At 40.0% G+C, this 26903-nt stretch overlaps 1 protein-coding gene across 3 annotated transcripts in view; it reads left to right on the plus strand.

Moving 5' to 3' along the window:
- CSMD3 (CUB and Sushi multiple domains 3) overlaps nucleotides 1–26903 on the plus strand; it is a 1168908-nt gene that overhangs the window by 641911 nt on the left and 500094 nt on the right. For all 3 annotated transcript variants that reach the window (XM_077808852.1, XM_077808853.1, XM_077808854.1), the window contains 2 exons: nucleotides 16541–16723; nucleotides 17925–18251. In XM_077808852.1, coding sequence (XP_077664978.1) covers nucleotides 16541–16723; nucleotides 17925–18251 — 510 coding nt within the window. The remainder of the gene's footprint in view (nucleotides 1–16540; nucleotides 16724–17924; nucleotides 18252–26903) is intronic.

Below are 26903 nucleotides of genomic sequence, written 5' to 3' on the forward strand. Positions count from 1 at the left end.
CTGAGGACTACTGAATTGTAAAGATATCTTACACAAGTTACTGCTCAGTAACTTAGGTGAAGTCTTATGAAGAAGATGAAGCCTTTAAAGCATAATGTCTTACCTGTTCTTATATATTCTTGAATATTCTTGGATGAACTCTTTCAATTCTCTTGAAGCTCTAATAAACCAGGCATGACTTGATTGCTGGCTTCCAGATTTCTCTTGTTACAAAACGTTAGCAGTTGTACATTTGGTCCGGTGCGATGGGACCACATATTTCTCAGTTTTATACAAACCCATCTCCAAGCTAGTGGGTGTTTCAAGCGACTTCAGGAACACTCTGTAGGTCTCTTGCTTCTTTTCTGTGTAAGTATCCTTCATCCACACATGGATGCTCCCATGATACAGAAGAATTTGAAGGAGAGTGTTAATGATTGTCACATAATATTTTGACCACTGATGAATTTCCACTATACCTAGGGCAAGATGCTGCCCTTTGGAAGAAGAGGAAAAAAAAGTGCTTAATCTGAAAGTGTTGGCATATCTCTCTGTGATATAATGTCAACAGGATTTCCAACAGCTTATTCCATTTGATTTTCATGGGTCCTCTGGAGTTGTGAAAGAATTTTTAAAATCAAAAACTGTTGTTTTCTCAATCCAGAAGCCTTAGGTTTCAGTTATATTTATTGGTTTCTTTATGCTTAGAGGTGCTTCTTTTTCCTTGACATTTTAGTGTCCTGTTCTGAGGAAATGTGCACTGTTTATTCTCGATAATAGGAATAATATTAGAACATGTTTCTGTCCTGTCAGGTGGACACACTGACCCTTTCTGGTTATAAAGTGGGAGGTTCATATGATCCTCTTTTGCTAAAGTAAATGTAAGTAGGTCAGTTGGACCTCTCTGGTTATTTAGCATTCCTTCTCCCTTACCATCCCTACTATGCCCAATAGGGCCTATGAAGTAACTGACCCATCTGCCATTTTAGCAATATTGTGGCCATACACTATTCTCCAAAATGGAAAATAATAATCTCAGATTTCAAGAAACAGCCATGATGAAAACTGACATGTAAACCCGTATGGAAGAAACCTACCTCATTAATTAATATCTTTATGCTATATGAAGAATTATTTATTCAACTTTTAAACAGTGCTATATACTATAAAATCCACCTCTTTCATATGATTTAACCTGTATGTAATACACTGCAGATCTAGGGTTCATATGTTAAAATATACAAATCTATGAACAGACCCAGGATAAATTACATATGGTTTACATGTGCGCAATGCGCATATTTATAATAAATAATTGAAGTATTAATAAGATATTTAATAAAATCAAGCAAAATAAAAAAATATAAATTACTTTGACATTTTACCTTGGAGATGGGGCCCTCAGGTCAATAAGTCAGGGCAGATGACTCATTCTCAAATCATAGCATTCTCAGGGCAGGTTCTTCTTTTAGGGAAGTTGTGCACCCAGGATTGTAACCCAGTGTATTTTTTTTATTATGTTGTCTTTGCTTATTTGATGGGTTGCCTCAAAGCCTGAGAGCAGCCTAGTAGTTCAGGATATTACAAATGAGAACATTATTTGCGAGATTTTTTTACAAAAGTGTGTTCTTGTATTTTCTAGAAAAAAAATATAATAGAAATTATTTCATCAGCTTTATTTTGAATTTGTAAAATTGTTTTTGATGTTTATCCATAACAATGTGAGTATAGTACTTTCAAAAGAAAGGTGTTTTCTATTCTGTGGTCAAATATGCTCCAGTGTATTTGTGGGGACTACACTACAGTGTCATCGCTCCAGGATCTAATGAGAAACAGTACTCTGCCTATTTTCATTCCATATTCTTCTAGCAAAATGGCACTTAGAGCACTTGTCAATATCTTATTCAGTGAAAAGAACTTACAGGGAAAAAGAAGAAAAGAAAAAAGGCTGCTACAAATATTAATGTACAGTCTTATGCCTTATGTCAGTGGCTTACGTAAACCTTTTTATGTTTTTATCTTCTACATCTTCAGAGGACACACCTGTTATTCTTCAACTATTTATTCACACTTCATTTTGCAATTTGTTTGCTCGCATGTTTGTCTATTACAGAACCAGGGCATTGAATTTATCCTCCTTCTGACTGACACATTATGATTGTCTTCAGTTGTTGCTAATAATAATAATAAATGATAATAACAATAATAATAAAAGTAATATCCCTTTACATTTGTTAGAGCCGTTTACATTTGAGGACCTCAGTATTTTACAAAGGTGGCTTTAAATTACTATTCCATTTTACATCTGGGCAATTAGGTAATGATTTGCTCAAGGTCACACGCTGAGTGAGTGATGGGTCATGATTAAAACTCATTTCTCTGATTCCCATTCTATTGTTCCAAGTACTAGACTATTTTGCCTCATGAAAATTACACTAGTTGGATAAAAAAACCTGAGCTTATAGAGGCATTTACTAGTAAATATGTCAAGACACAAGGAGAAAATTACTTTACAAAACAATATTAAAACCTAAAAAAATGATAAGAGTTAGATGCTCATTAAGAATAATAATTGCTTATGTTATTAATCCAACATGAAAGTGAAGGAGAAGTTCCATATAGAACTCATTGAAAAGAAGCAAAGGTTACATCCTATTAGGAATTCTAATCTTCTTCATAATAGGAAAAGTTTTAAGAAACGTTAAAGATTTTTTCATATCAGTATAGGCATATGAGGTAGTCTCAACCAATCTAATAGTTCATTGGATTGTTGTCCAGCTATGCTGGAAGGACAACAGGCACTTGTATGGTTTTAATCAGGCCAGAACTTTATTCTTAAATATCTGGGAGTACAGTGCAGATAATTCCATGTATATTTTCATGTACTCAGGGAAATGATGAAAGATAGTAATGCAGTTTAAGCAAGTATTGTATACAGTTGCAGTCTGAATTCTAGGCAGGGTGAAAAACTTAGAAAAGTTAAGTTAGATATGAGGGAGGTACTTTTGTGTTTCAGTTAATTTGCATAAGAAATGGATTTTTGGATACAAATGATCACAGACAAAGTACACATACCTATAAATTATATAAACAGCAAGATCAATATGTAGAAAATTAATGAGAGAGCATAATGCTCTTAGTAACTGGAATAAACAAAGGGAAACCTGTAACAATTTAAGTTACCGCACACAAAAATGGAAATGAGGTTATTTTGGAGTATAAAATGTTAACACAGTAGATAACTCTAGTCTGAAAACACTATTAAAGTCAGTGTCAAAGTATTTTAAAGTTTATAATACACACAAGTGAAGATTGAGGTGAAGTTTTGAGGTTAGAAGATAGCTTTTGTCACTCACACGCAATGTAATGCTATAAGGAGAAAGACCTAAGGATGCTTCTCTCACAGCAGGTAATTGTTGTTCACACATGCAAAGGCAGCAGGACTGCGGGGCTTGAAATTATAAAATGTAGGATAGAGAAGAACAGTGATTTAACAAAGTTGCTAGTTCTCAGTAGCCCTTAAAGTTACATATTGAGTTGAAACAAGACAACAAAACATTGTTGGGCTATGCCGAAAGAAGGACAGGAGACATTTGACATGGGTTTAATCAGGCTGCAACTTTATTATTAGATGTCTGGGACTACCTGGCAGATAACAGTATACAACGCAGGTAGCCCCCTGTTAATTCTGTAATTACCTGGGAGGGGGACTTTTACCAGCTCCCCCTCTTTTTCCATTCAGGTCCCTCCAGCAAATCCATTGCTGTGACCTTACTATCCACACCTGCCCGCCCCCTCGTAGGAGGGTTAAGGTGGGCTATAAGAATAGCATGGTAGAATATCAGGGTTGGAAGGGACCTCAGGAGGTCATCTAGTCCAACCCTCTGCTCAAAGCAGGGGACCAACCCCCAATTTCTGCCCCAGATCCCTAAATGGCCTCTGCAAGGATTAAACTCACAACCCTGGGTTTAACATGCCAATGCTCAAAGCACTGAGCTATCCCTTTTCCCCCAAGTAGTGTAGTGCCCACAGCAGGTGTTGACCAAAAATCTCTTATCTCCTAAAAGGGAGGAAGGGTGTGTCCTGCTTCAGTCTTGGTCCATGTAAAAAGGAAGGCTTTAGGCACCAAGCTGCCCCTTTTAAATGCTGCATTCCCAGGGGATGAGTCAGCAAACATGCTGTGCCATTTTGCAGTAGTTTTCATCTTCCCTCCCCCGCACCAAACATAAAGCACTGTTCTCTTCACTCAGCCAGCCAGCCAACTGCCCCCCCACCCTCCATGTACTCCCCACGCTGAAGATGATCTGCCAGGCATATGTTTTGCCGGAAAGTCTTTTTTTATGTATTATCTCCCCATTTGGTTGCACTCGGGGGTTTGGCCTACCATGAGACTACACATTTGGCAATTTTCCATTGCCCTTTTACATTTTGGGGAACTATTTCCTTTTATTACAGGTGGTCATTCATTAACTGGACAAGTCAAAGTCTCATTGTGCATTTCTTACTCATCTAATAGGGGTGCAGTGTTGGTAGCATTTGAGATTCAGAAAATTTTCAGAAGATTTCCCAAGGTTTCCTGCCTGCCTGGAAATTCCTTAATTTAATCTTTTACATAGTTAATTAAAACATACACTTAACAGAATTGTTTACAAGTCTTTTGGCTCAATTTTTGGTTACTAATTCTTCTTGAACCATTTAACAACAGGATAAAGTTTTCTCGATATTTACTGTAACTTTTTAATCATCGTAATGGAAGAATCCCATGCACTGCTACAGACTAGGAACCGAGTAGCTAGGCAGCAGTTCTGCAGAAAAGGACCTAGGGGTGACAGTGGACAAGAAGCTGGATTTGAGTCAACAGTGTGCCCTTGTTGCCAAGAAGGCTAATGGCATTTTGGGCTGAATAAGTAGGAGCATTGCCAGCAGATCGAGGGACATGGTCGTTTCCCTCTATTCAGCATTGGCGAGGCCTCATCTGGAGTACTGTGTCCAGTTTTGAGCCCCACGCTACAAGAAGGATGTGGAAAAATTATAAAGAGTCTAGCAGAGGGCAACAAAATGATTTAGAGGACTGGAACACATGACTTATGAGGAGAGGCTGAGGGGACTGGGATTATTTAGTCTATGGAAGAGAAGAATGAGGGGGGATTTGATAGCTGCTTTCAACTACCTGAAAGGGGGTTCCAAAGGGGATTGATCTAGACTGTTCTCAGTGGTACCAGATGACAGAGCAAGGAGTAATGCTCTCAAGTTGCAGTGGGGGAGATTTAGGTTGGATATTATGAAAACCTTTTCACTAGGAGGGTGGTGAAGCACTGGAATGCGTTGCCTAGGGAGGTGGTGGAATCTCCTTCCTTAGAAGTTTTTAAGGTCAGGCTTGACAAAGTCCTGGCTGTGAGGATTTAATTGGGGATTGGTCCTGCTCTGATCAGCGGATTGGACTAGATGACCTCCTGAGGTCATCCAACCCTGATGTAATATGATTCTGGAAGCTTTAGTTTCCTTTCTTATGATTATCTCATCTTTCCCTTAACAGTAGAAAGGGTGTTATTCCATTCCACTTCCAAAAGCTGGAATAAATCATCCCCATTTTGATTCTAATTTGAAGACAATTTTCAAGTTGTTATAAAATCCCATATATGTTAATTCCAAATGGTTGAATATTCTAGTTTATTTTAAGCATTGTCCTAGATACTTCAAAACATTAGCAGAACAAGTGCTAATTCTTAGTAATATTGTCTTCTAGTATAACTTCACAGATGCTACACTTAGTCATTATACAACATTTCTAGATATACTAATATATTAGCATACACTGTTTTCTTAGTAAAAGTTTCTTACCTTATGTATATGAACTTATTCAACTATACAAATCCTTGTTTTATTACAAAAGCCTTTGTTTGAACACTTTAAGCCTTAACAGAAATGTCATAAAATGTGATTTGGACTTAGATTTGTATTGTTCCCCAAATGGCTAAAACATTGTTTACTATCTTTTTATTTTATGAATTAGGGAATATTATGAGACTAATTATTAAATTAATTTATTCGTTTGCACATCGCTAAGAGGTGCATTAATGGTAGTGATGAAAACATCTAGTTTGCTCAAAGATAAGAAATAAACATTTCCTTTCCAAAACAATTTTGGACATGTTTTAGAGATGTACAGGTTTATGGTTTCACTTTGATGGGACCTTGACTCTTTTAGCAAGGAATTATTGCCTGAGAGGACACAGAGAAAATGAATTGTCACATCCTTTGTGTATGCTTCTGTGTCACTTATTAGGAGATGAACTGAAACATCTGTTCAGATACTAAGTATATTTTGTGACCTTTTGATGTATTACATCTTATTTCTGACTTTATTAGTGTTTTAGTTTAACAGACACTAATTCGAAGTGTTAAATATAAATCTAGACAAAAGGGGTTGGAGGAAGGACAGATCACTCTTTAGGGTCTGAATGTGAGGAGACATTGAGAGACATTGTTTATTTCTTAGCCTACAACCAATGCTCCTCTTGAAGGACATAAGATAACATATAGTTAGAAAGGTCTGTTAACTCAGGATGCAAAAAAAAAAAAAAAAAGAAAAGAAAAAAAAAAGAAAAGAAAAAAGGATAATACTATTTAAAGCATCTCAGATTCAGTTGTAGGTAACTTGGCCCAAAATCAGGCCTTTGTTAGGTTTGAATACATGCTTCAAGTGTGAGTTACTTCATTGTATCATTATCTTATAACTTCTATATAAAACAGAATATAACAATTGCATATTCATGATTCAAAACCAGAACCTTTAGGCACCACAACTGACATAGCATGTGTAGAATATGTTTTAATTCTAGATCAATCAATATTATTTGATTAATACAGAATAACTTTTTTCCCTTTCTTAAATAGTATCTTGAGTAACATCTGAAATACTATAATATGTCATTGGAAGAAAGAATAGCTTTGCTGAGTGAGGCTCCATATCTGAGTTTTTTAATGATTAAATATAAAATTAATGATTAAAGTACTCTTAGTGACTGAATTATTCTTTTGATCTTCAACAACAGTATTTGAAAGAGAAGTTGGATCACCAGCTTCCCCCTGTAAATGGGAATTAGTAGATTACTGGTCCTGGTATCACAGAGTGATAGAATTTTTTAAAATACTTAAGATAGGAGGCATGGAGTCTTTGTCCAGCTATACCAAAAGAAGAAGAGGAGACACTGGATATGGATTTAATCAGGCCACAACTTTATTATTAGATGTCTGGGACTCCTGGGCAGATAAAAGTGTACAGTGCAGGCAACTCCATGTTCATTCAATAACTACGTGGAGGCTTCCACAGACCCTCCCCCACATCATTGTCCATCCAGGCCACCCAGCCAATCCATTGCTGGGACTTTACCATTCCTTCCTCCCCCTTGTAGGAGGGTTAAGGCTGGGTATAAGAAAGGGGGGTTGGCTCCCAGCTATACTAATCATAGGAGCCCCAACATCCCCCGCCCATTCCATTCCTTTAACCAGGCTATTTATCTGGTCACTGAATGCCTTCCCTATGGAGTACCTGCAATGGACATCCACAACAAGGAGGCCCCAGCAATTAGCTTGGCTGCCTCCCCCTCAAACACAGTTGGGTTCCCAGACATCTCCAAATGCTCCTCTTTTATAGCAGCCAAAACTTGTCCACACCCAAGATGAACCCCATCCTCCCAAAATAACTCTGGTGCCCCATATGCTATGGCAGGGTGCAAAATTACCCACACTCCTAAGGGCTCCAGGAATTTGGCCACCTAAGGGCTTCTCACACCCAGGCTTGCCCCTTTTCAAGCCTTTCACACTTTGTTCCCAGGGGATGTCTGCTTTGCCATGCTGACCCCCACCACTCTTTTTGCAGCAGCTTGTGACCACCTTCCTCCTCACAGCTATAAAGCACTGCTACCCTTCCCCCAGAAGCCCAGACAACATCCCCCCCCCACTTAAGCTGCAGTGTGGTCATTCTTCTTTAACCTCTGACATGTCTATTTGAAGTAGATAGAAGTATTAAGTTATTGCTAGTTTATAAAATTTTAATAGGGACCTTAATAAAACAAAGAATTATATATTAGAACTTATTTTCCATCTTCTATTATAATTATATATTTATTATCTGCAATACAGGCATTAATATGATTTGGAAAGCTGTGAGTCTTTGTCATTCTCTCTTTTAATGGGACAGTACTTTTCTGTAAGTCTGAAATTCTACCCTTAGATTACCCACAGACACCTAACTTCTGCTCTATACAAGACAATGAAATAGATAAGGATCCTAGGAAAGCTGTAACAAAAGACAGCATGGTAGATCTAACAGTACAAGAAACATAAGTTTCATTATTTGTCCCTTCAATGACTTCAGCTAAAGCTAAATAAGTATGATTAACTGATTCCCCATTGTTCACACTATGAGCATCTGAAAGGAGCTCAGCAGGTATAGAGGTTTTTCTTGGAGTTTGTTTATTGCCAATCCCAAAATAAAATTGGATACTACTAATAAAGATTTAAAACTAACAAAGAATAATCATCTGTCTTCAATTCCTGCTAGTGCTAAACAAGACCACACAATTACATCCCGTTTCAGATTCCTAAATCAACCAATACTATCAGGAAACTACACACAACAGAGTGTGTGTGTGTGTGTGTGTGTGAGAGAGAGTGAGTGAGGGAGGGTATGTATACACTACGAAATTAGGTCGAATTTATAGAAGTCGGTTTTGTGGAAAGCGTTTTTATACAGTTGATTGTGTGTGTCCCCACACAAATGCTCTAAGTGCATGTAGTCGGCGGAGTGTGTCCACAGTACCAAGGCAACCATCGACTTCCGGAGCATTGCACTGTGGGTGGCTATCCCACAGTTCCCACAGTCTCCGCTGCCCATTTGAATTCTGGGTAGAAATCCCAGTGCCTGATGGGGCTAAAACATTGTCGCGGGTGGTTCTGGGTACATATCGTTAGGCCCCTGTTCCCTCCCTCCCTCCATGAAAGCAAGGGCAGACAATCGTTTTGTGCCTTTTTTTTTTGAGTTACCTGTGCAGACGCCATACCACGGCAAGCATGGAGCCCGCTCAACTAACCGTCACCAGATGTTTCCTGGGTGCTGGCAGATGTGGTACTGCATTGCTACACAGCAGCAGTTTATTGCCTTTTGGCAGCAGACAGTGCAGTATGACTGGTAGCCGGCATCGACATAGTCCTGGGTGCTCTTTTAACTGGGCGCTTGGGCAAACATGGGAGTGACTCAGCCAGGTAATTTCCCTTGTTTCGTCTCATGGCGATTGAGTCCTACGGGCAGTGCACTGTCTTTTAACCTCCAGCTAGCAGAAGATGATGGCTAGTCGTCATACTGCACCGTCTTCTGCCGAGCACCCAGGAGATGATGATGGCTAGCGGTCATACTGCACAGTCTGCTTCCAGCAAGATGTATAAAGATAGACGAAGTGGCTCAAAACAAGAAATAGACCAGATTTGTTTTGTATTCATTTTCTCCTCCCTCCCTCCCTCTGTGAAATCAACGGCCTGCTAAACCCAGTTTTGAGTTCTATCCTTGAGGTTTTCAGTTCTATCCTTGAGGGGGCCATTCAGTTTCTCGGAAAGCCACCCCCTTTGTTGATTTTAATTCCCTGTAAGCCAACCCTGTAAGCCATGTCGTCAGTCGCCCTCCCTCCGTCAGGGCAATGGCAGACAATTGTTCCGCGCCTTTTTTCTGTGCAGACACCATACCATGGCAAGCATGAAGCCCGCTCAGATCACTTTGGCAATTAGGAACACATTAAACACCACGCGCATTATCCAGCAGTATATGCAGCACCAGAACCCGGCAAAGCGATACCGGGCAAGTAGGCGACGTGATGAGGACATGGACACAGACTTCTCTCAAAGCACGGGCCCTGGCAATGTGGGCATCATGGTGCTAATGGGGCAGGTTCATGCAGTGGAATGCCAATTCTGGGCTTGGGAAACAAGCACAGACTGGTGGGACTGCATAGTGTTGCAGGTCTGGGATGATTCCCAGTAGTTGCAAAACTTTCGCATGCATAAGGGAACTTTCATGGAACTTTGTGACTTGCTTTCCCCTGCCCTGAGGTGCAAGAATACCAAGATGAGAGCAGCCCTCACAGTTGAGAAGCAAGTGGCAATAGCCCTGTGGAAGCTTGCAACGCCAGACAGCTACCGGTCAGTCGGGAATCAATTTGGAGTGGGCAAATCTGCTGTGGGGGCTGCTGTGATGCAAGTAGCCAACGCAATCAAAGATCTGCTAATATCAAGGGTAGTGACCCTGGGAAATGTGCAGGTCATAGTGGATGGCTTTGCTGCAATGGGATTCCCTAACTGTGGTGGGGCCATAGAAGGAACCCATATCCCTATCTTGGCACCGGAGCACCAAGCCGCCGAGTACATAAACTGCAAGGGGTACTTTTCAATAGTGCTGCAAGCACTGGTGGATCACAAGGGACGTTTCACCAACATCAACGTGGGATGGCCGGGAAAGGTACATGATGCTCGCATCTTCAGGAACCATGGTCTGTTTCAAAAGCTGCAAGAGGGACTTTATTCCCAGACCAGAAAATAACCATTGGGGATGTTGAAATGCCTATAGTTATCCTTGGGGACCCAGCCTACCCCTTTATGCCATGGGTCATGAAGCCATACACAGGCACCCTGGACAGTAGGCAGGAGCTGTTCAACTACAGGCTGAGCAAGTGCAGAATGGTGGTAGAATGTGCATTTGGACATTTAAAAGCGCGCTGGCGCAGTTTACTTACTTGGTTAGACCTCAGCGAAACCAATATTCTCACTGTTATTACTGCTTGCTGTGCGCTCCACAATATCTGTGAGAGTAAGGGGGAGAGATTTATGGCGGGGTGGGAGGTTGAGGCAAATCTCCTGGATGCTGGTTTCGCACAGCCAGACACCAGGGCAGTTAGAAGAGCACAGGAGGGTGCAGTGCGCATCAGAGAAGCTTTGAAAACCAGTTTCATGACTGGACAGGATATGGTGTGAAAGTTCTGTTTGTTTCTCCTTGATGAAACACCCCGCCCCTTGGTTCATTCTGCTTCTCTGTAAGCTAACCACCCTCCCCTCCTCCCTTCGATCACCGCTTGCAGAGGCAATAAAGTCATTGTTGCTTCACATTCATGCATTCTTTATTCATTCATCACACAAACAGGGGGATAACTACCAAGGTAGCCCTGGAGGGGTGGTGGAGGAGAGAAGCTCCAGGAGGGGTGGTGGAGGAGGGAAGGACAAGGCCACACAGCACTTTAAAAGTTTAGAACTTTAAAACTTATTGAATGTCAGCCTTCTGTTGCTTGGGCAATCCTCTGGGGTGGAGTGGATGGGTGGCTGGAGGCCCCCCCCACCGCGTTCTTGGGTGTCTGGGTGAGGAGGCTATGGAACTTGGGGAGGAGGGCGGTTGGTTACATAGGGGCTGTAGCAGTGGTCTGTGCTCCTGCTGCCTTTCCTTCAGCTCAACCATACGCTGGAGCATATTGGTTTGATCCTCCAGCAGCCTCATCATTGAATCCTGCCTCCTCTCATCACGCTGCCGTCACCTTTCAGCTTCAGCCCATCACCTCTCCTCCCGGTCATTTTGTGCTTTCCAGCACTCTGATGTTGTCTGCCTCCACGCATTCGTCTGTGCTCTGTCAGTGTGGGAGGACAGCATGAGCTCAGAGAACATTTCATCATGAGTGCGTTTTTTTCGCCTTCTAATCTTCACTAGCCTCTGGAAAGGAGAAGATCCTGTGATCCTTGAAACACATGCAGCTGGTGGAGAAAAAAAAAGGGACAGCGGTATTTAAAAAGACACATTTTCTAGAAAAATGGCTCCACTCTTTCAGGGTAAACCTTGCTGTTAACATTACATACACAGCACATGTGCTTTCGTTCCAAGGTCGCATTTTGCCTCCCCCCACCACGTGGCTACCCCCTCACCCCTCCCTGTGGTTAACAGCGGGGAACATTTCTGTTCAGCCACAGGCAAACAGCCCAGCAGGAACGGGCACCTCTGAGTGTCCCCTGAAGAGAAGCACCCTCTTTCAACAAGGTGACCATGAATTATATCACCCTCCTGAGGATAACACAGAGAGATAAAGAACGGATGTTGTTTGAATGCCAGCAAACATATACTGCAATGCTTTGTTCTACAATGATTCCTGAGTACGTGCTACTGGCCTGGTGTGGTAAAGTGTCCTACCATGGTGGACGGAATAAGGCTGCCCTCCCCAGAAACCTTTTGCAAAGGCTTTGGGAGTACATCCAGGAGAGCCGCAAATGCCAGGGAAAATTAAACACTAAACATGCTTGCTTTTAAACCATGTATAGCATTTTAAAAGGTACACTCACCAGAGGTCCCTCTCCGCCTGGCGGGTCCGGGAGGCAGCCTTGGGTGGGTTCGGGGGGTACTGGCTCCAGGTCCAGGGTGAGAAACAGTTCCTGGCTGTTGGGAAAAGCGGTTTCTCCGCTTGCTTGCTGTGAGCTATCTACAACTTCATCATCATCATCTTCCTCGTCCCCCAAACCTGCTTCTGTGTTGCCTCCATCTCCATTGAAGGAGTCAAACAACACAGCTGGGGTAGTGGTGGCTGAACCCCCTAAAATGGCATGCAGCTCATCATAGAAGCGGCATGTTTGGGGCTCTGACCCAGAGTGGCTGTTTGCCTCTCTGGTTTTCTGGTAGGCTTGCCTCATCTCCTTAGGTTTCATGCGGCATTGCTTCGGGTCCCTGTTATGGCCTCTGTCCTTCATGCCCTGGGAGATTTTGACAAATGTTTTGGCATTTCGAAAACTGGAACAGAGTTCTGATAACATGGATTCCTCTCCCCATACAGCGATCAGATCCCGTACCTCCCGTTCGGTCCATGCTGGAGCTCTTTTGTGATTCTGGGACTCCATCATGGTCACCTCTGCTGATGAGTTCTGCATGGTCACCCCTGCTGATGAGCTCTGGCCAGCATGGCAAGCTGCAGGTGACCATGCAAACAGGAAATTGAAATTCAAAAGTTTGTGGGCTTTTTCCTGTCTACCTGGCCAGTGCATCTGAGTTGAGAGTGCTGTCCAGAGCGGTCACAATAGAGCACTCTGGAATAGCTCCCGGAGGCCAATACTGTCTAATTGCATCCACAGTACCCCAAATTCGACCCGGCAAGGCCGATTTAAGCGCTAATCCACTTGTGTGGAGTAAGGAAATCCATTTTAAGAGTCCTTTACGTCGAAAAAAAGGGCTTCATCGTGTGGACGGGTGCAGGTTTACATCAATTTAACGCTGCTAAATTCGACCTAAACTCCTAGTGTAGACCAGGGCTGAGAGAGAGAGTAGAAATACCTATGGTAATACCCCTTTAGAGATATAAATGGGTGGGGTTATGCTTTGTGCTGGTTTGGTTTTGTTTAATTTTAAATCATTAGTACAGTAACACTTTGCTTAACTTAATCCCAGTTCTCACAATAAAATAAAATACAAATTTAGAGATATAAATACTAAAAATCAACTGGAACCGCCATGTGGCACTGAAGAAAATAGCATGTTTTTATGTTATGCCAATGACATCTTCTAGGAGCTCTCAGAATTGACCAGGCAGGATTTCTAATCCTTTCAGATAGTGATAGTGATATTCAAGAAAAAGCAGAGGAAAATCAAGGTGGACCAGCTCACAGCAACAACCCTGATCGAGAGTTCAGACTCAGATGTTAGATATTGCAGAACCTGTGAAAACTTTTGTTATTTAGGTGAAAGAAAACTTTGTCCAGATGGACCAAAATACCATCTCAAAAGTCAAACAAATAAGAGAAGACATATTTAAACTATAGTTGAAGTTATATGAAAACACCACTAATTACTGTACAGTGTGAGATTTCTGTGGATTTGGGGAAAGTAGCCAAAGGAAAACGTCCTGGGAACAATGTGAAATTTGTCAGATGGAAAAAGAACATTTTTCACACATAAACCTTGTAGTGATGTAAACACTTGGGGTTATATTCCTCTTTGATAAACTCAAGTAATGCCTGTCAACACACCTTGGCAAAATTGTAAGGTTTATGGGCAAGTAAGAAATCTATTTGTTTGTTTGTTTTTTGTGTATAATAATTTTATTTCCCCATTATCATCATTGCTGTGGTAAGGAGGGTGAATAGAATTTGTGCCTGAGCTTGTATATTTTCATATGACTGAGTCTTAACATTTATAGGAGTTTTATGTATGAAGGTGAACCTACACCATTTATTGCTGATTCTTTGAATTTTGAATCAATTTTGAAACACCCCATTTTTATATAAAAATATATGGAAAGCAGGTAACCAAATTACAAGGTGTTTAATTTATTTCATTTCCCCTTCCCCTTAATCAAATAGAACAAGATAAATAGAGCATCTATTTAGGAAATACGTTGAGTTATAATACAAAGACAGCATTGATTGTGATTTATGCTCATTATAGAGGTGCCCAACTTAAGAGGCAGGGAAAAGTTATGAAGATCTTTAAATTTGGGAATTTCTACACCCAACTCTTAGGGAAATGTATTACTTATTTGTTTCTGGCAGCACCCACAATTCACTAGGCTCTGTACAAAACCGAAAAAGGGTTCCTATCCTGTAGTATTTATGTTCTAAGAAGGCAGAGTCAGAGCACAGGGGAAAGTCTACAATATAACTCTCGCTCATGCATAGACACACAAAACCCTGCAAAGATACATATGCCAGTAATTCCACTCAGCTCAATGGGAGTACTCATGTGAAATGTTAGATTCAGGCACATTGGCAGGGCAAAAATGGCCAGGTGATGTTGGCAGTATCCTTATATTACAGAAGAAATATTATTTTAAATAAAACATATCTAGACTTTTCCTCCAAATTTTCCCTAAACTTGGTATAATCAGCTAGCTAGTTTCTTAAAAATGTCAGAGTAGGCATTGATATTCAAGTATAGCATGTAATATTAAATAGCCAACATCATCTAAAAAACAGTTCTAATATTTAGAATAATCAAATTTTTAACATCACATTGCTTACTACAGTTAAAGAACAATCATCTAATCCAAATAATGGTTGTTGCTCTAAGTTCATATAGATGTAATATTGCCAAGATTTGCACAGTATAATAATTTGGGAATATGAATATTAGAACAATACAAAATAACCATGATCCAAGTTAACAATCCTGTGAGAATACCCATTGGAAAGGGAATGGGGGAGATGGGTTTGGTGGAGAGAAACTCCACAAGAATCTCCTTGCAGAGATTTCCTGTGATTGTTCTGTCAGGAGGTTTTCAACCTCCCACACTCTCCCTTGTAGAGTAGGCAGTGGTTTTGTCCCTAGTCTTACTGATTTTTCTGATTTGTTTCAAGAGGCCAGGGTTTGTGCATGGATGGCCTGTACATGTGCAAAAAGTATTGGGGTGTCCTGTCTATATGTATGTGTGTGTGTAGTGAGTGGGTGGGTGGGTAGGGAGTGGAGTCGTGAAAAAATTAATAAAAACTCATCCTGCATTAACTTTATGCTCTATTCCTTGCAGGGCTTGATGGAGAACTAATGCATTTCCACTGTGCATACCCCAAGCACTCCTTAGCCTTAGATAATCTCCTTACTCTGTACTGAGCTCCCCATAGGATCTTGGTTGGGTGCTGGAGATGGCAGTGTCACAGAAGTGGGTGAACATTTACGCCATATGCATGGGGGAGATCAATTTAGAGGATCTCTTCCATGCTGATAACTTTGGGGAAAAAAAGATCAAGGCCCATACATACAATATCCTGAAATATTATATCTAGAACTACAGTAGAGCCCAATCTTGCAAATTCTTTAATTATGCTATTAGTCCTTACTAACCTGAATAGGTTCAGTGACTTCAGTGAACTAGTTGTACATAGGGAGGAGAAATGGTCTTTTGGTTAAGGCACTAGCCTGGGACTCAGGAGATCTGGGTATGCTTCCTGCCTGTGATGTATGTTTTCTGTGTGACCTTGGGCAGTTCACTTAATGTAAGTGGCTTGGCTCCCCATGTGTAAAATGGGATAACAGTATTCACTTTCTTTCACACTATGCCTATCTGGTCTATTTAAACTGTGTTTAGGCACAGATGGTGCCTGAGTTTGTACAATGCCTAGCACAGTAGAGCCCTGATCTCTGTTAGGAATTGTAGGCATTATTGTAAAACAAATAATATTTCTCATGTGAACAGAGTTTTGCAGGATTGGGTCCATAATGATTAAAACATATTATAAAAAACAATTGTGAGGAGGTAAGTAGAGAGCACTTTGTCCCCCTCTTTATTTTTTAACAGTTTCATGAAATGATACTTGAAGATCTATCTGATCCTGCCAAGATTCATACTTAACATTCATAACTTGATTAGGAGTTTTGTGTACAGAAAGCAACTCAGATTCATGCCCTGTACATTATTAATTGTTATTAATAATAAGCAATGTACTGTGATAGTCATTTGCTAAAAATATGTAATTTTGTTCCAGATGTGAGTGCATGGTTATGGAGAAAATGTTCGATAACTCTAGGAATAAAATTGATATTTATTTGCCGTTTCAACAGAAATTGAAAAGGAAAGCTGTGGGGATCCTGGAACACCATTGTATGGCATCAGAGAAGGGGATGGATTTTCCAACCGGGACATTTTAAGGTTTGAGTGTCAGTTTGGATTTGAACTAATTGGAGAGAAATCCATTGTGTGTCAGGAGAACAACCAGTGGTCTGCAAACATACCAATTTGTATTTGTGAGTACCAAATGCTTTTTTTAATGCAACATATGTTACACGGCCCTTGAGTAATTAATTACTTGTGTGATTAATTGCAAAGTTAGTGCAATGTAATTATTTTTTTCTGGCATGGAGAATTTACTTTTGTTTAACGAGAGCTTCATAATATACTTATGCCAAATATACATTCTATGACCACTTAAAATATTTTTTCTCTTCTTTCCTCTAGCAGTTATTAAAAGGAAGTATTATTATGTGCCTACATATAAAATGTTATTGTTAACATACTGTATTTTCTAGGAGGCTGTATATTTTATGTGTAAGATATTTTTATAGTAACTATTATAAGTTGATGAAATAAATTAAGTTAGTAGTTGCTGAATTGCAGTCAAAGGCATTTAAATTATTTACAGAAGTTTTCCATGCATTATGCATGAATATATTTTGGAACTTATATGATCATAGAGATGCATATTTCAGTTGTCTATCAATGATATTATGCGGAATAAACTTCACCAATTATATATGTGTGTGTGTATATATATATATATATATATATATATATATATATATATATATATATATATATTTGTAGTAACCAACATATCTCTCTCTTAACATTTACATAAAATACTATGGGCCAAGTATATTAAGAGCATCATCACTCACTTTCATCATTGTAAGTTAATTTAATATTGCTTAAATGGTGTGGTTAAACATGAAATATTGTCTTGATAGCAGCAAAATAAGCCTACCCTTACTTTGTGGCTAGTTTAATTCTTGTGCTTATGTATGCGCTACAAATGAGAATGGCAGAATTGACCTTCTGACTCTTAATGTACTCAGTGAGAGGTTTGTTCATCTAATCAGTTCCCTAAAGCAGAAAATAAGTGGTGCCAAAAAATTAACAACTGTTGAACATGGATAAATCATGAGGACTGCTGTGATTTCCAGAATCCGTTACTGTTCTATGTTGCCTGGGGTGTTGCTTTGAGCAGGAAGTCTGTAGAGACAAAGGGAGTGCGAAGTTACCTAAAAAAGAAAACCAAATTGATAAGTTCTCCTTTGGCTTCTTAGCTGGTCCCAGAGACATTGGCTTTTTCAGTTGAGATAATAAGCACATCTTAAAGACATTTTAGAAAGAGATGATAATATGAGACAATTCTCTTGAAAATAGGTTCTATTCTGTTCTCTAATTTCCTTCTCTCTCTTTTGATAGTTCCTTGCCTTTCTAATTTCACTGCACCGATGGGAACAGTTCTTTCACCTGATTACCCAGAGGGATATGGAAATAATTTAAACTGCATCTGGACAATAATCTCAGACCCAGGGAGCCGAATTCATCTCTCTTTTAATGACTTTGACTTGGAATCTCAATTTGACTTCCTTGCAGTTAAAGATGGTGACTCTCCAGATTCTCCAATACTTGGTACTTTCACTGGTGCTGAGGTTCCTTCGCATCTTACCAGCAATAGTCATATCTTGCGTCTGGAATTTCAAGCTGACCATTCAATGTCAGGACGTGGCTTTAACATCACTTATAACAGTGAGTAGTCTTTCAATGTGGACTTTTCAAGTACATAAAACCAATTGTGTGGTTTGTCTTCTCCCTGAGTACTTTGCTTGAATCCTGCTTCCCCTCTCTTTGTGTTTTGTCTTAGGGTATTTTTAGACTTCAATCACTGCGATTGCAACTTGAGTAAACATTCTTGTGCTAGCTGTAATATAGTTAGCTTCAGTCCTGGACTAGTGAAACTGGTCAGCTCATGCTTCAGCATAGGCTAGCCCTGAAAGTAATTAGCTAGGGTTATGATTGGGCTTGTGCAGCCTGGCACTGCTCAAACTCACACAGCTGCATTTTCACAGCTCCAGTACTCAAGCTAGCTAGAATAAAACTAAGTCAGATAAATCTGATCAATCTGCAGTCACGGCCTGTGACTATAGTCTAGACATACACTTAAACTGTCAGTCTGTCAGCCAGCTGGTAATACCAGGCAGGGGACAAGCTGAGACTGCAGCCTACTGTGCAAAACATGCTTTTTATACTATTATCCTTCACTTCCATCCCTCCCTGTTTATCTGTTTCATCCATATCATGTCTTACCATAAATGTAGAATGTGAGCTCTGTCGTGACAACACTGTCTCCTTATTACCCATTTGTACAGCTCCTATTACAATGGGGCCCTGATCCTTGAGGAGTTCCCACCTGCTACGCGGATACAAATAATGTGTTAGAATCATAGAATCATAGAATCATAGAATATCAGGGTTGGAAGGGACCCCTGAAGGTCATCTAGTCCAACCCCCTGCTCGAAGCAGGACCAATTCCCAGTTAAATCATCCCAGCCAGGGCTTTGTCAAGCCTGACCTTAAAAACATAGCATAGTCTGTATTTCTTATCCTTTGTTGTATTTTGGGCTCCTTCACTACGATGTATTTCTTCTATTGCTTAAGGGCCCGATCCTGCAATCACATAGTATTGAGGCTACTGTTTTACTACCGTGAGTAAAGGTTGAGTTCTCACATCTGAGTTGTTGTCACTTAAGTAAAGCCTAAAGCTACCCCATGTGAGCAAATGTTCACAGGATGGTTTCCTAAGACTTTCATCCTGCAAAGACGTATGAATTTTCTTAACTTTATGCACTGCAAGTTGTCCTGGATCTTTTGCAGGATCGGTGTCTAAGATTGGGGTATAACCACAGTCATAACTATTAATATTTTTCTGAAGGATTTAATTTGCTTGTTTACAACTACTTCTCTGTACTAGGATTACAGCCGAAAAGGGAGATGCAGAGCGATTAGCACATTACAACGTCTTGTTAATTATATTTTTCTCAGGGACAACAGCACTTCATTAAACATTGAAAAAAGCTGATGGTTTAATATTTCAAGGTCTTATAAGTATAGCTGTTAGAAAAGATGTCTATTCATACTGACCTTTGCAAGGGTTCCCTCCCGACTCTGAACTCTAGGGTCTGACCTGCTCAGAAACAGACTATCAGAAAGGTATACTACAAATTGAAGTAGAAAGGGTTTCTGATATTCTGTGAAAGCTCTTGCACATCCTGTTACTGTGTATTCACTGCTTGACTACTGTCAGGGTTCCCCTCCCCACTCTGAACTCTAGGGTACAGATGTGGGGACCTGCATGAAAGACCCCCTAAGCTTATTTTTACCAGCTTAGGGTAAAACTTCCCCAAGGCACAAACTCTTTGCCCTTGGAGGATACGCTGCCACCACCGAGTGATTTAACAAAGAATCAGGGAAAGGACCACTTGGAGTTCCTATTCCCCCAAAATATCCCCCCAAGCCCTTACACCCCCTTTCCTGGGGAGGCTTGAGAATAGCATCCTAACCAATGGGTTACAAAGTGATCACAGACCCAGACCCCTGGGTTTTAGGACAATAGAGAAATCAGTCAGGCTCTTAAAAGAAACAGGACTTTATTAGAAAGAAAAAAGGTAAAAGAAGCACCTCTCTAAAATTAGAAGGGAAGCTAATCTCACAGGGCAATCAGATTTAAAACACAGAGGATTTCCCTCTGGACAAAAACTTTAAAGTTACAAAAAGAAAACCAGGAATACACCTTCCTCTCAGCACAGAGAAAATCACAAGCCAAAACAAAAGTAAACTAACGTATTTCCTTGATAGTACTTACTAATTCTAATGGAGTTGGATTGCTTGCTTGCTTGATCTCTCTCCGGCAAGCACACAGAACAGACAGACAAAGCCTTCTCCCCCCTCTAGATTTGAAAGTATCTTGTCCTCTTATTGGTCCCTTTGGTCAGGTGCCAGCCAGGTTACCTGAGCTTCTTAACCCTTTACAGATAAAAGGATATTGTACCTCTGGCCAGGAGGGATTTTATAGTGCTGTATACAGGAAGGTTCTTACCCTTCCCTTTATATTTATGACAGCCTTGCTGAAAGAGTGCTGTTTTTTTTCAACACTGAGCCTAAGCAATTAATAACAATGTGTTTATTGCCTTTCCAAAGTGACACTGGTGGCGAATACTGTCACTAATAAGTTGTCAAAGTGTAATTAAAGTTAAATTAGCTGTGACATATGTCATAGCAACTTGCTATATAAAACTGCTGCCTTTGGTTCTCTATCTCTTTCTATTTCAGACTGTGTCTTTCTTTGACTGAAGTGTCTATTACACATCTTATTAAAACTAAATTTATATGAGATTATTCTATTCCTAGGGATTTATATAAAGGAGATTAATAAATTAAGTTACATTTTCTAGTTTGTTCATATATGTATATATTTTGTTTAAAAGTACATTTGAAGTATCTGAAAGAATTGCAAGCCACCAGTGGAAGATTTTTGTATGTTTTTACACTTGTAGAACTTATAACCAGCCTTAAAAACAAATAAACAAATAAAAAACACCAACTTTCCTGGGAGTCAAGCATGCCAACTTTCATTCCCCAACAATTTTTTATATTAAAGTGATGAATCCTTAAAAGAGGAAAAGACATCCTGAGAAAAGTCCATGCTATTGTATATTAATATGCAAACTATCATATCATTCCCAAGTAGGGTGTTTTTTTTTAGAAAAAGCAGATTATGTGCAAATTCACATGGGCTCTCCTGAATTTACTGTAAGTATAATGGTGGGGGATGGAGAGAAGATTTGCTCTCTGCCAAGAGCTAGAAAAAGTCCAATCTGAATTGTAATAGGAACCTTTAATTTATAGAGGATTTTTCCATTATGTGGGTTTTTTTTTGTTTTTCCAAGTGATTAAAACTATTTTTAATTGCTAGGCCATGGGCCTGGTTCTCCTCTCACTTTTACGCCTCTTGTACCCTGGACATACTTCAGTGATTTAAATGGAATTGAGCCTGATGAGAGTACAGAATCAGGGACCCTATTTTCAGGCCTGTAGATATTTCATGCACTTGAGACAAGTCTCTATCTCAAAAATTTAGATGGCTCTGTTGAAAAAGAAGAAGAAAGAAAGAAAACCAAACAAAACAGAATTGGAATCTATGAAAAGAAAAAAGGGGAAAAATGGTGGGAAAAGAGAGTGCTTTGATTATGATGTGCCTCAGGACATAGCAATCATTTAAAGTATGTGTGATAATATCTGAACATTTGCTCATAGATGTGAAAACAATGAGAACATTACCTTAGTAACCTCTACTAAATGCATCTATTGGTATATACTTTACAATAATATTGTTTAAAATAATATTTTAAACCTTTTATATATATTAAAACTTAACTTAAGCTTTTCTCCATTTCGAAATAGATTTTAAATGTCTATATTTCAAAATTCTTCCTTATGATTATGTTTAAAGTAGAATTTGTGGGGGGTGGGGGAGGGCGAGGGAGAGCAGAAGGGCGGCTCTTCAGTTAACATTATGCTTGCAAAAGAGAGAAGTGAGAGCAGCCCCACATACCATGTCAATTTTTTCTCCAGTAGTGGCTAGTGTTGCAGTCTGATAACTTACTGAGACATCCTTTCTACAAAGTGTGAGCATAAAAGGTTGCTCTGAAGGCCCATCATAGTGGTATGAAGAAAATTCCTGTTAGTTTGAGTGTATTATTTCATTTGTAGTGTTCCATTTTCCCCTAACACTTATGCTGTATATAAGTCTAATCATTTTCAAAGCCACTGTTTGTCCCCTCTTCCTTTCAATATCATATTTTATTTCGCAGAAAAAAGTATAAAGTGTTCATTCCTTGTAGGCTAAACTAATACCACACTCAAAGGAGGATTTCATTTATGTGTTACTTGAAGAAAGAAAGGCGGTTCCTTATCCACATTTGGGGGGAGTTAAAGGGACCTGCAAGATAAGTACTCAAAACTGATTTCTAAGTAATATTTCTAACTGTCTCTATCTTCTGTGCCATATTTTGAATTCTGTAAATGTGAGATCTCTATATACTGATTTTTTTTTCTGCAATAGCTCTGGTCCAGAGTATTTTTATTGCTTCACTGAAAAGAAACTTTGTTGTGTCACATCCTTTTGGCCTATAGAATTTTTACAGCCCCCATTATAATAAACAAACAACAATTTATGCCCATTCTAGCATATGTCTGTTACTCCTGGGGGAATTCTGCGCCACTGCATGTGTGCAGAATTCATGTCCCCCACAGATTTCTTTGCTTCCCCACAGAAAAATGACTTTCTGACACAGAAGCAAAGGGAAGCTGCAAGAGCAGCCACACACCACTCCCTAGCTATGCAGGTACATCATTTCAGGCACCCGGAGCAGCCGGCAGAGAGGTAAATCACTGCAGGGCAGGGACACCCCAGGCAGTGGCTCCTACCCTGAGCTGGGATCAGCTACTAGTCCTGCTGGGCTGGAGGCAGGAGAGGAAGGGACTTCCTTCTCCCCAGCAAGAAGTAGCTGGGGCTGTATCAAACCTACTCCCAGAAACCTCCACCAGCTGCAGGAAGCTCAGCATCCTCCCCTGCTTCCTGCCCCCATGACTCCTCAGCTGCAGGGAAGAGGGGTTGCTGTTTGAGGAGCTGCTCCCTCATCCTCCCAAGCCCCGTACATCTGGACCTTCATACCTCCCCCCGTACACCCAGAAGCCCCCTAGCCCTCCATAGCCAAAGCCCAACCCACTGAACCTCAAGCCCTGCATCTGTAGTCCCCCTACACCCAGACCCCCTGCCTCCAGACCCCCACCCCTGCACCCCAGACCACCTTCCACTGAGCTCCCTGCACTCAACCCCCCACTCCTCCACACTACCCTGAGCCCCCACATCCAGACACCCATGTCACTGACCCCCAACTAGCTGCACCCAGACCCCCACCCCACAAAACCCCACTCCCATGGCACCCAGACTCCCCCGCTGAGCCCCCCACACCCAGACCCCTCCTCTGAGCCCCAACCACCTTCACCTTGAAGCCCCTACAGAGTCCCATTGCCCCTGCACCTGGAACCCCTTAAACGAGCCTCTGTGCACCGAGATCCCCTACACCTAGACCCCTACAGAGTTTCCTGCACCCAGATTGTCCCACACAGAATCTTCTCACCCCACACCTGGATCCCCCGCACACTGATCCTCTTCATACTTGGATCCTGCCTGATTGAGCATGCCTGCCCCACACCTGGCACAGAGAGGTAGGGCCCCAAGGTTTTTTCTGTGGCAGGTCCAAGCCCTGTGCTGTGTCGGGGTGGGGTGCAGCCTTACTGCTGAGTCTGTGTCCCAGGTGTGGCAGGCTGCAGGATGATCTCTCACCTTCATGCAGCCAGTGGCCTGTGTTCCCCACTGCCATGCTAGAGCCTCTGCATTTATTTATTGACATTTAAAACTTGCAGCATTTTGCAGAATTTTAAAATATTGTGCACAGAATTTTTAATTTTTTGGCACAGAATGCTATTAGGAGTAGTCTGTATGTCATCTAATGCATTTGGAATCTGATACCGAGTCTATTGAAGTCAGTGAACAGACTCCCAATGACTTCAGTGGACTTTGAATCAGGCCCATAGAGACTGGTAGATACAAGTGATTGGCTAAAGGAATAAAGTGGGATCCACTAAGCATCAAACTGCTCAACCTCAAACAGGACCCTTGGGCCAGATAAACAGAATTCCAGGGAATACAAAGACCTTTAATTTCCCCCCTATTAGTTTTGATGGTCCCATGTTTACAAGGCTATGCTTTGTTTCATTCTCTGTGTGTGCATTCTCTGTGAGTTAATGGAGTGACAGAGAAATAGAGTTAATTTTATATGTTCGCTTAAAAAAATGGAAAAGTGCGTGTGAATTTTTTATGAAGTGAAAATTAATGGTTGATCATTGTCCTGGTAAAACCCTCCCTTGTATTTAAAAGTGGATAACTCTCCAGATGGGGATGGGGTTCTGGTCTGCAGATCTCACACCTGTGCAAGTAGTAATACCATCTGCTACTTAACTCTCAAAGTTCACTTTGCTTCTGGTTCAAGCATGACTGACTTCTTTTGTGTAACATCTCTAGAGTGGAGAATGGATCCATATCTGTAATACTAACAAATGTGGAATCCTCTTTTACTTTCTTGCATAATACCCCATATTCAGATGTCAGAGTACTGTCCTGGACAGAAGGATAAATCCCTGAAATAGCAAAATGTAATTGGTGTTATGCTGTATGTTGGCATGTTGGTGAGCATAAATGTCATGAAAACCAGATCTACTCTGTATACTATTGATATGTCTGAGCCTTCTTGAGAAGGTTAGGGTTAGGGTTAGGGTGGCTTACGAAAGCTTATGCTCAAATAAATTGGTTAGTCTCTAAGGTGCCACAAGTACTCCTTTTCTTTTTACGGATACAGACTAACATGGCTGCTACTCTGAAACCTTCTTGAGAATATATTTCTCAGTATCAAATGCTGATTTAAGGATATGCATCTGTGTCTGTCCTTTGTTATAGTATATAATACTGGGGTTATATTAATGTTATAGTAAGTGAAAAAAGGTAGCAGTCCACCTCTTCACTAAAAGTACTGACTGTACATAGTTTGTTGTGGGTGAAAAAAGATCTATTTGCAATCCCAGCAATTCCTGCTTATTTGAATGACATGAAGCCATACAATATATCCATATTTTCATCCCCAGGATTTACGATATTTCCCAAGTCAAAAATTGAACATTTTTATGGCATTTTGTGTTGCCTGATTATTATGGTTCCTACTATTTTTGTAAACAACATCTAAGAAATCTTGCTGCTAAATGGTAAATCATGTACATCAAAACATTCTACTTTGTACCAGTATATCTTTAATGAATGGGAAAATGACATAGATAGGTCTAATTAACTTCTGCCACAATATCTGCACTTTTTTTTGTTTCCTTAGAACATATAACATTACTACAGTTCTATTTAGCAAGAAATATAAAACATAGTTTACCCTTGAATATGAGCTGGTTAAAGGGGTTTAACCAGAAGGCTGTTTGCTATTCAAAAATATCTTCAGTTGAAAGATACTTATGCCATATAGATGGAATATTTGTATACCCAAAGGATCTCAGGAAATATGATGATAGATATAGTATGAGAGCACTAATTAAGTTCAAAACTTTTTAAAATAAATATTCACTGAACTTTTTAAATGAATTTAGTTTGCTTCCTTTTGGGTTTGTTTTCTGTGGAGAACATTTGGCAAGGAGGATTGTGGAAAGTAGATTTCAAAATTGCTTGTGTGTATATCTGTGCGGGAAGTTCTTGAACATTTATGTAATCATGGAAGAGAGCAAAACAATTATTTATTTTGGCCAATCACAATTAAACAACACAGCTTGCATAGTGAATACTATCAGAGAACTGTCCATGAAAAATCCATGCAATGTAAAAAAAATCACCAAAAAAATCTGTTTCAGTACAAAATAAATTCAGTGAAATTGAGATCTACTTACTGGTATTTTTTAGCAGGAAAAATATGGTGAAATTAATTTGGATGAATTACTTGTTGCATATTATTCTCTCAGATCTAATCTGAAGTCATGCCCATGTATTTTCCTAGTTTTGTGCCCACTCACCAATTGTTCGTTCAGGCCAATTTAACTATGTTTCTGTCTAAATGAGAAGTGTTGTTAGATCTTATAGTGCCAGACTGCTTAACACTACAAGTACCTTCTCTTCAGCAAATTATCCTATCTTGCACCTCCCCAAAATCTCATCCTCCTTCAAGTACACCAACATACACAAAATAATAATTTACAGTTAATGTTATTCAAGCTGACAGAGAGTATGTCCAGTGATGTAAATTTTCCACAAGAAATTGATGCTAAAAGTTGTATGGAATGCTCTTCCATATAAAGAGAAAATCAAAATAAGCCATGAATAACAACTCTGTATGTTTTCTTCTAAGGGTATGGGTCTAAGGATAGTTATGCCCTCCTCTGATGTGTGTGTGAATGAGTGTTTGTTTTTGTACTTTCAACATACAGTTTATTCAGTAACAATAACAATGAGCCATCCTTACTATCTCATATGGACATGTATAGAAAAATAACTCTCCTTTCTGCATTTGCCTTGTAGGTACTGCTTAACCTTTTAATCTAAGGGCTTATCTAAACTAGAAAATGTTGCTGCTTTAATTATACAAATATAATTAAGATGGCAAACTCCATCACAGTGTGATTACAGCTATACCAGTATAAAAGTCCTTATCCCAGTATAAGTTATTCCAGTTCCTGAAGCAAAAGAAGCTATACCAGAAATAAGACACATTTATACCAGTATTTCTGCTTCCA

The sequence above is a fragment of the Eretmochelys imbricata genome, chromosome 2 (assembly GCF_965152235.1).
Source record: "Eretmochelys imbricata isolate rEreImb1 chromosome 2, rEreImb1.hap1, whole genome shotgun sequence".
NCBI classification, from domain to species: Eukaryota; Metazoa; Chordata; order Testudines; family Cheloniidae; genus Eretmochelys; species Eretmochelys imbricata.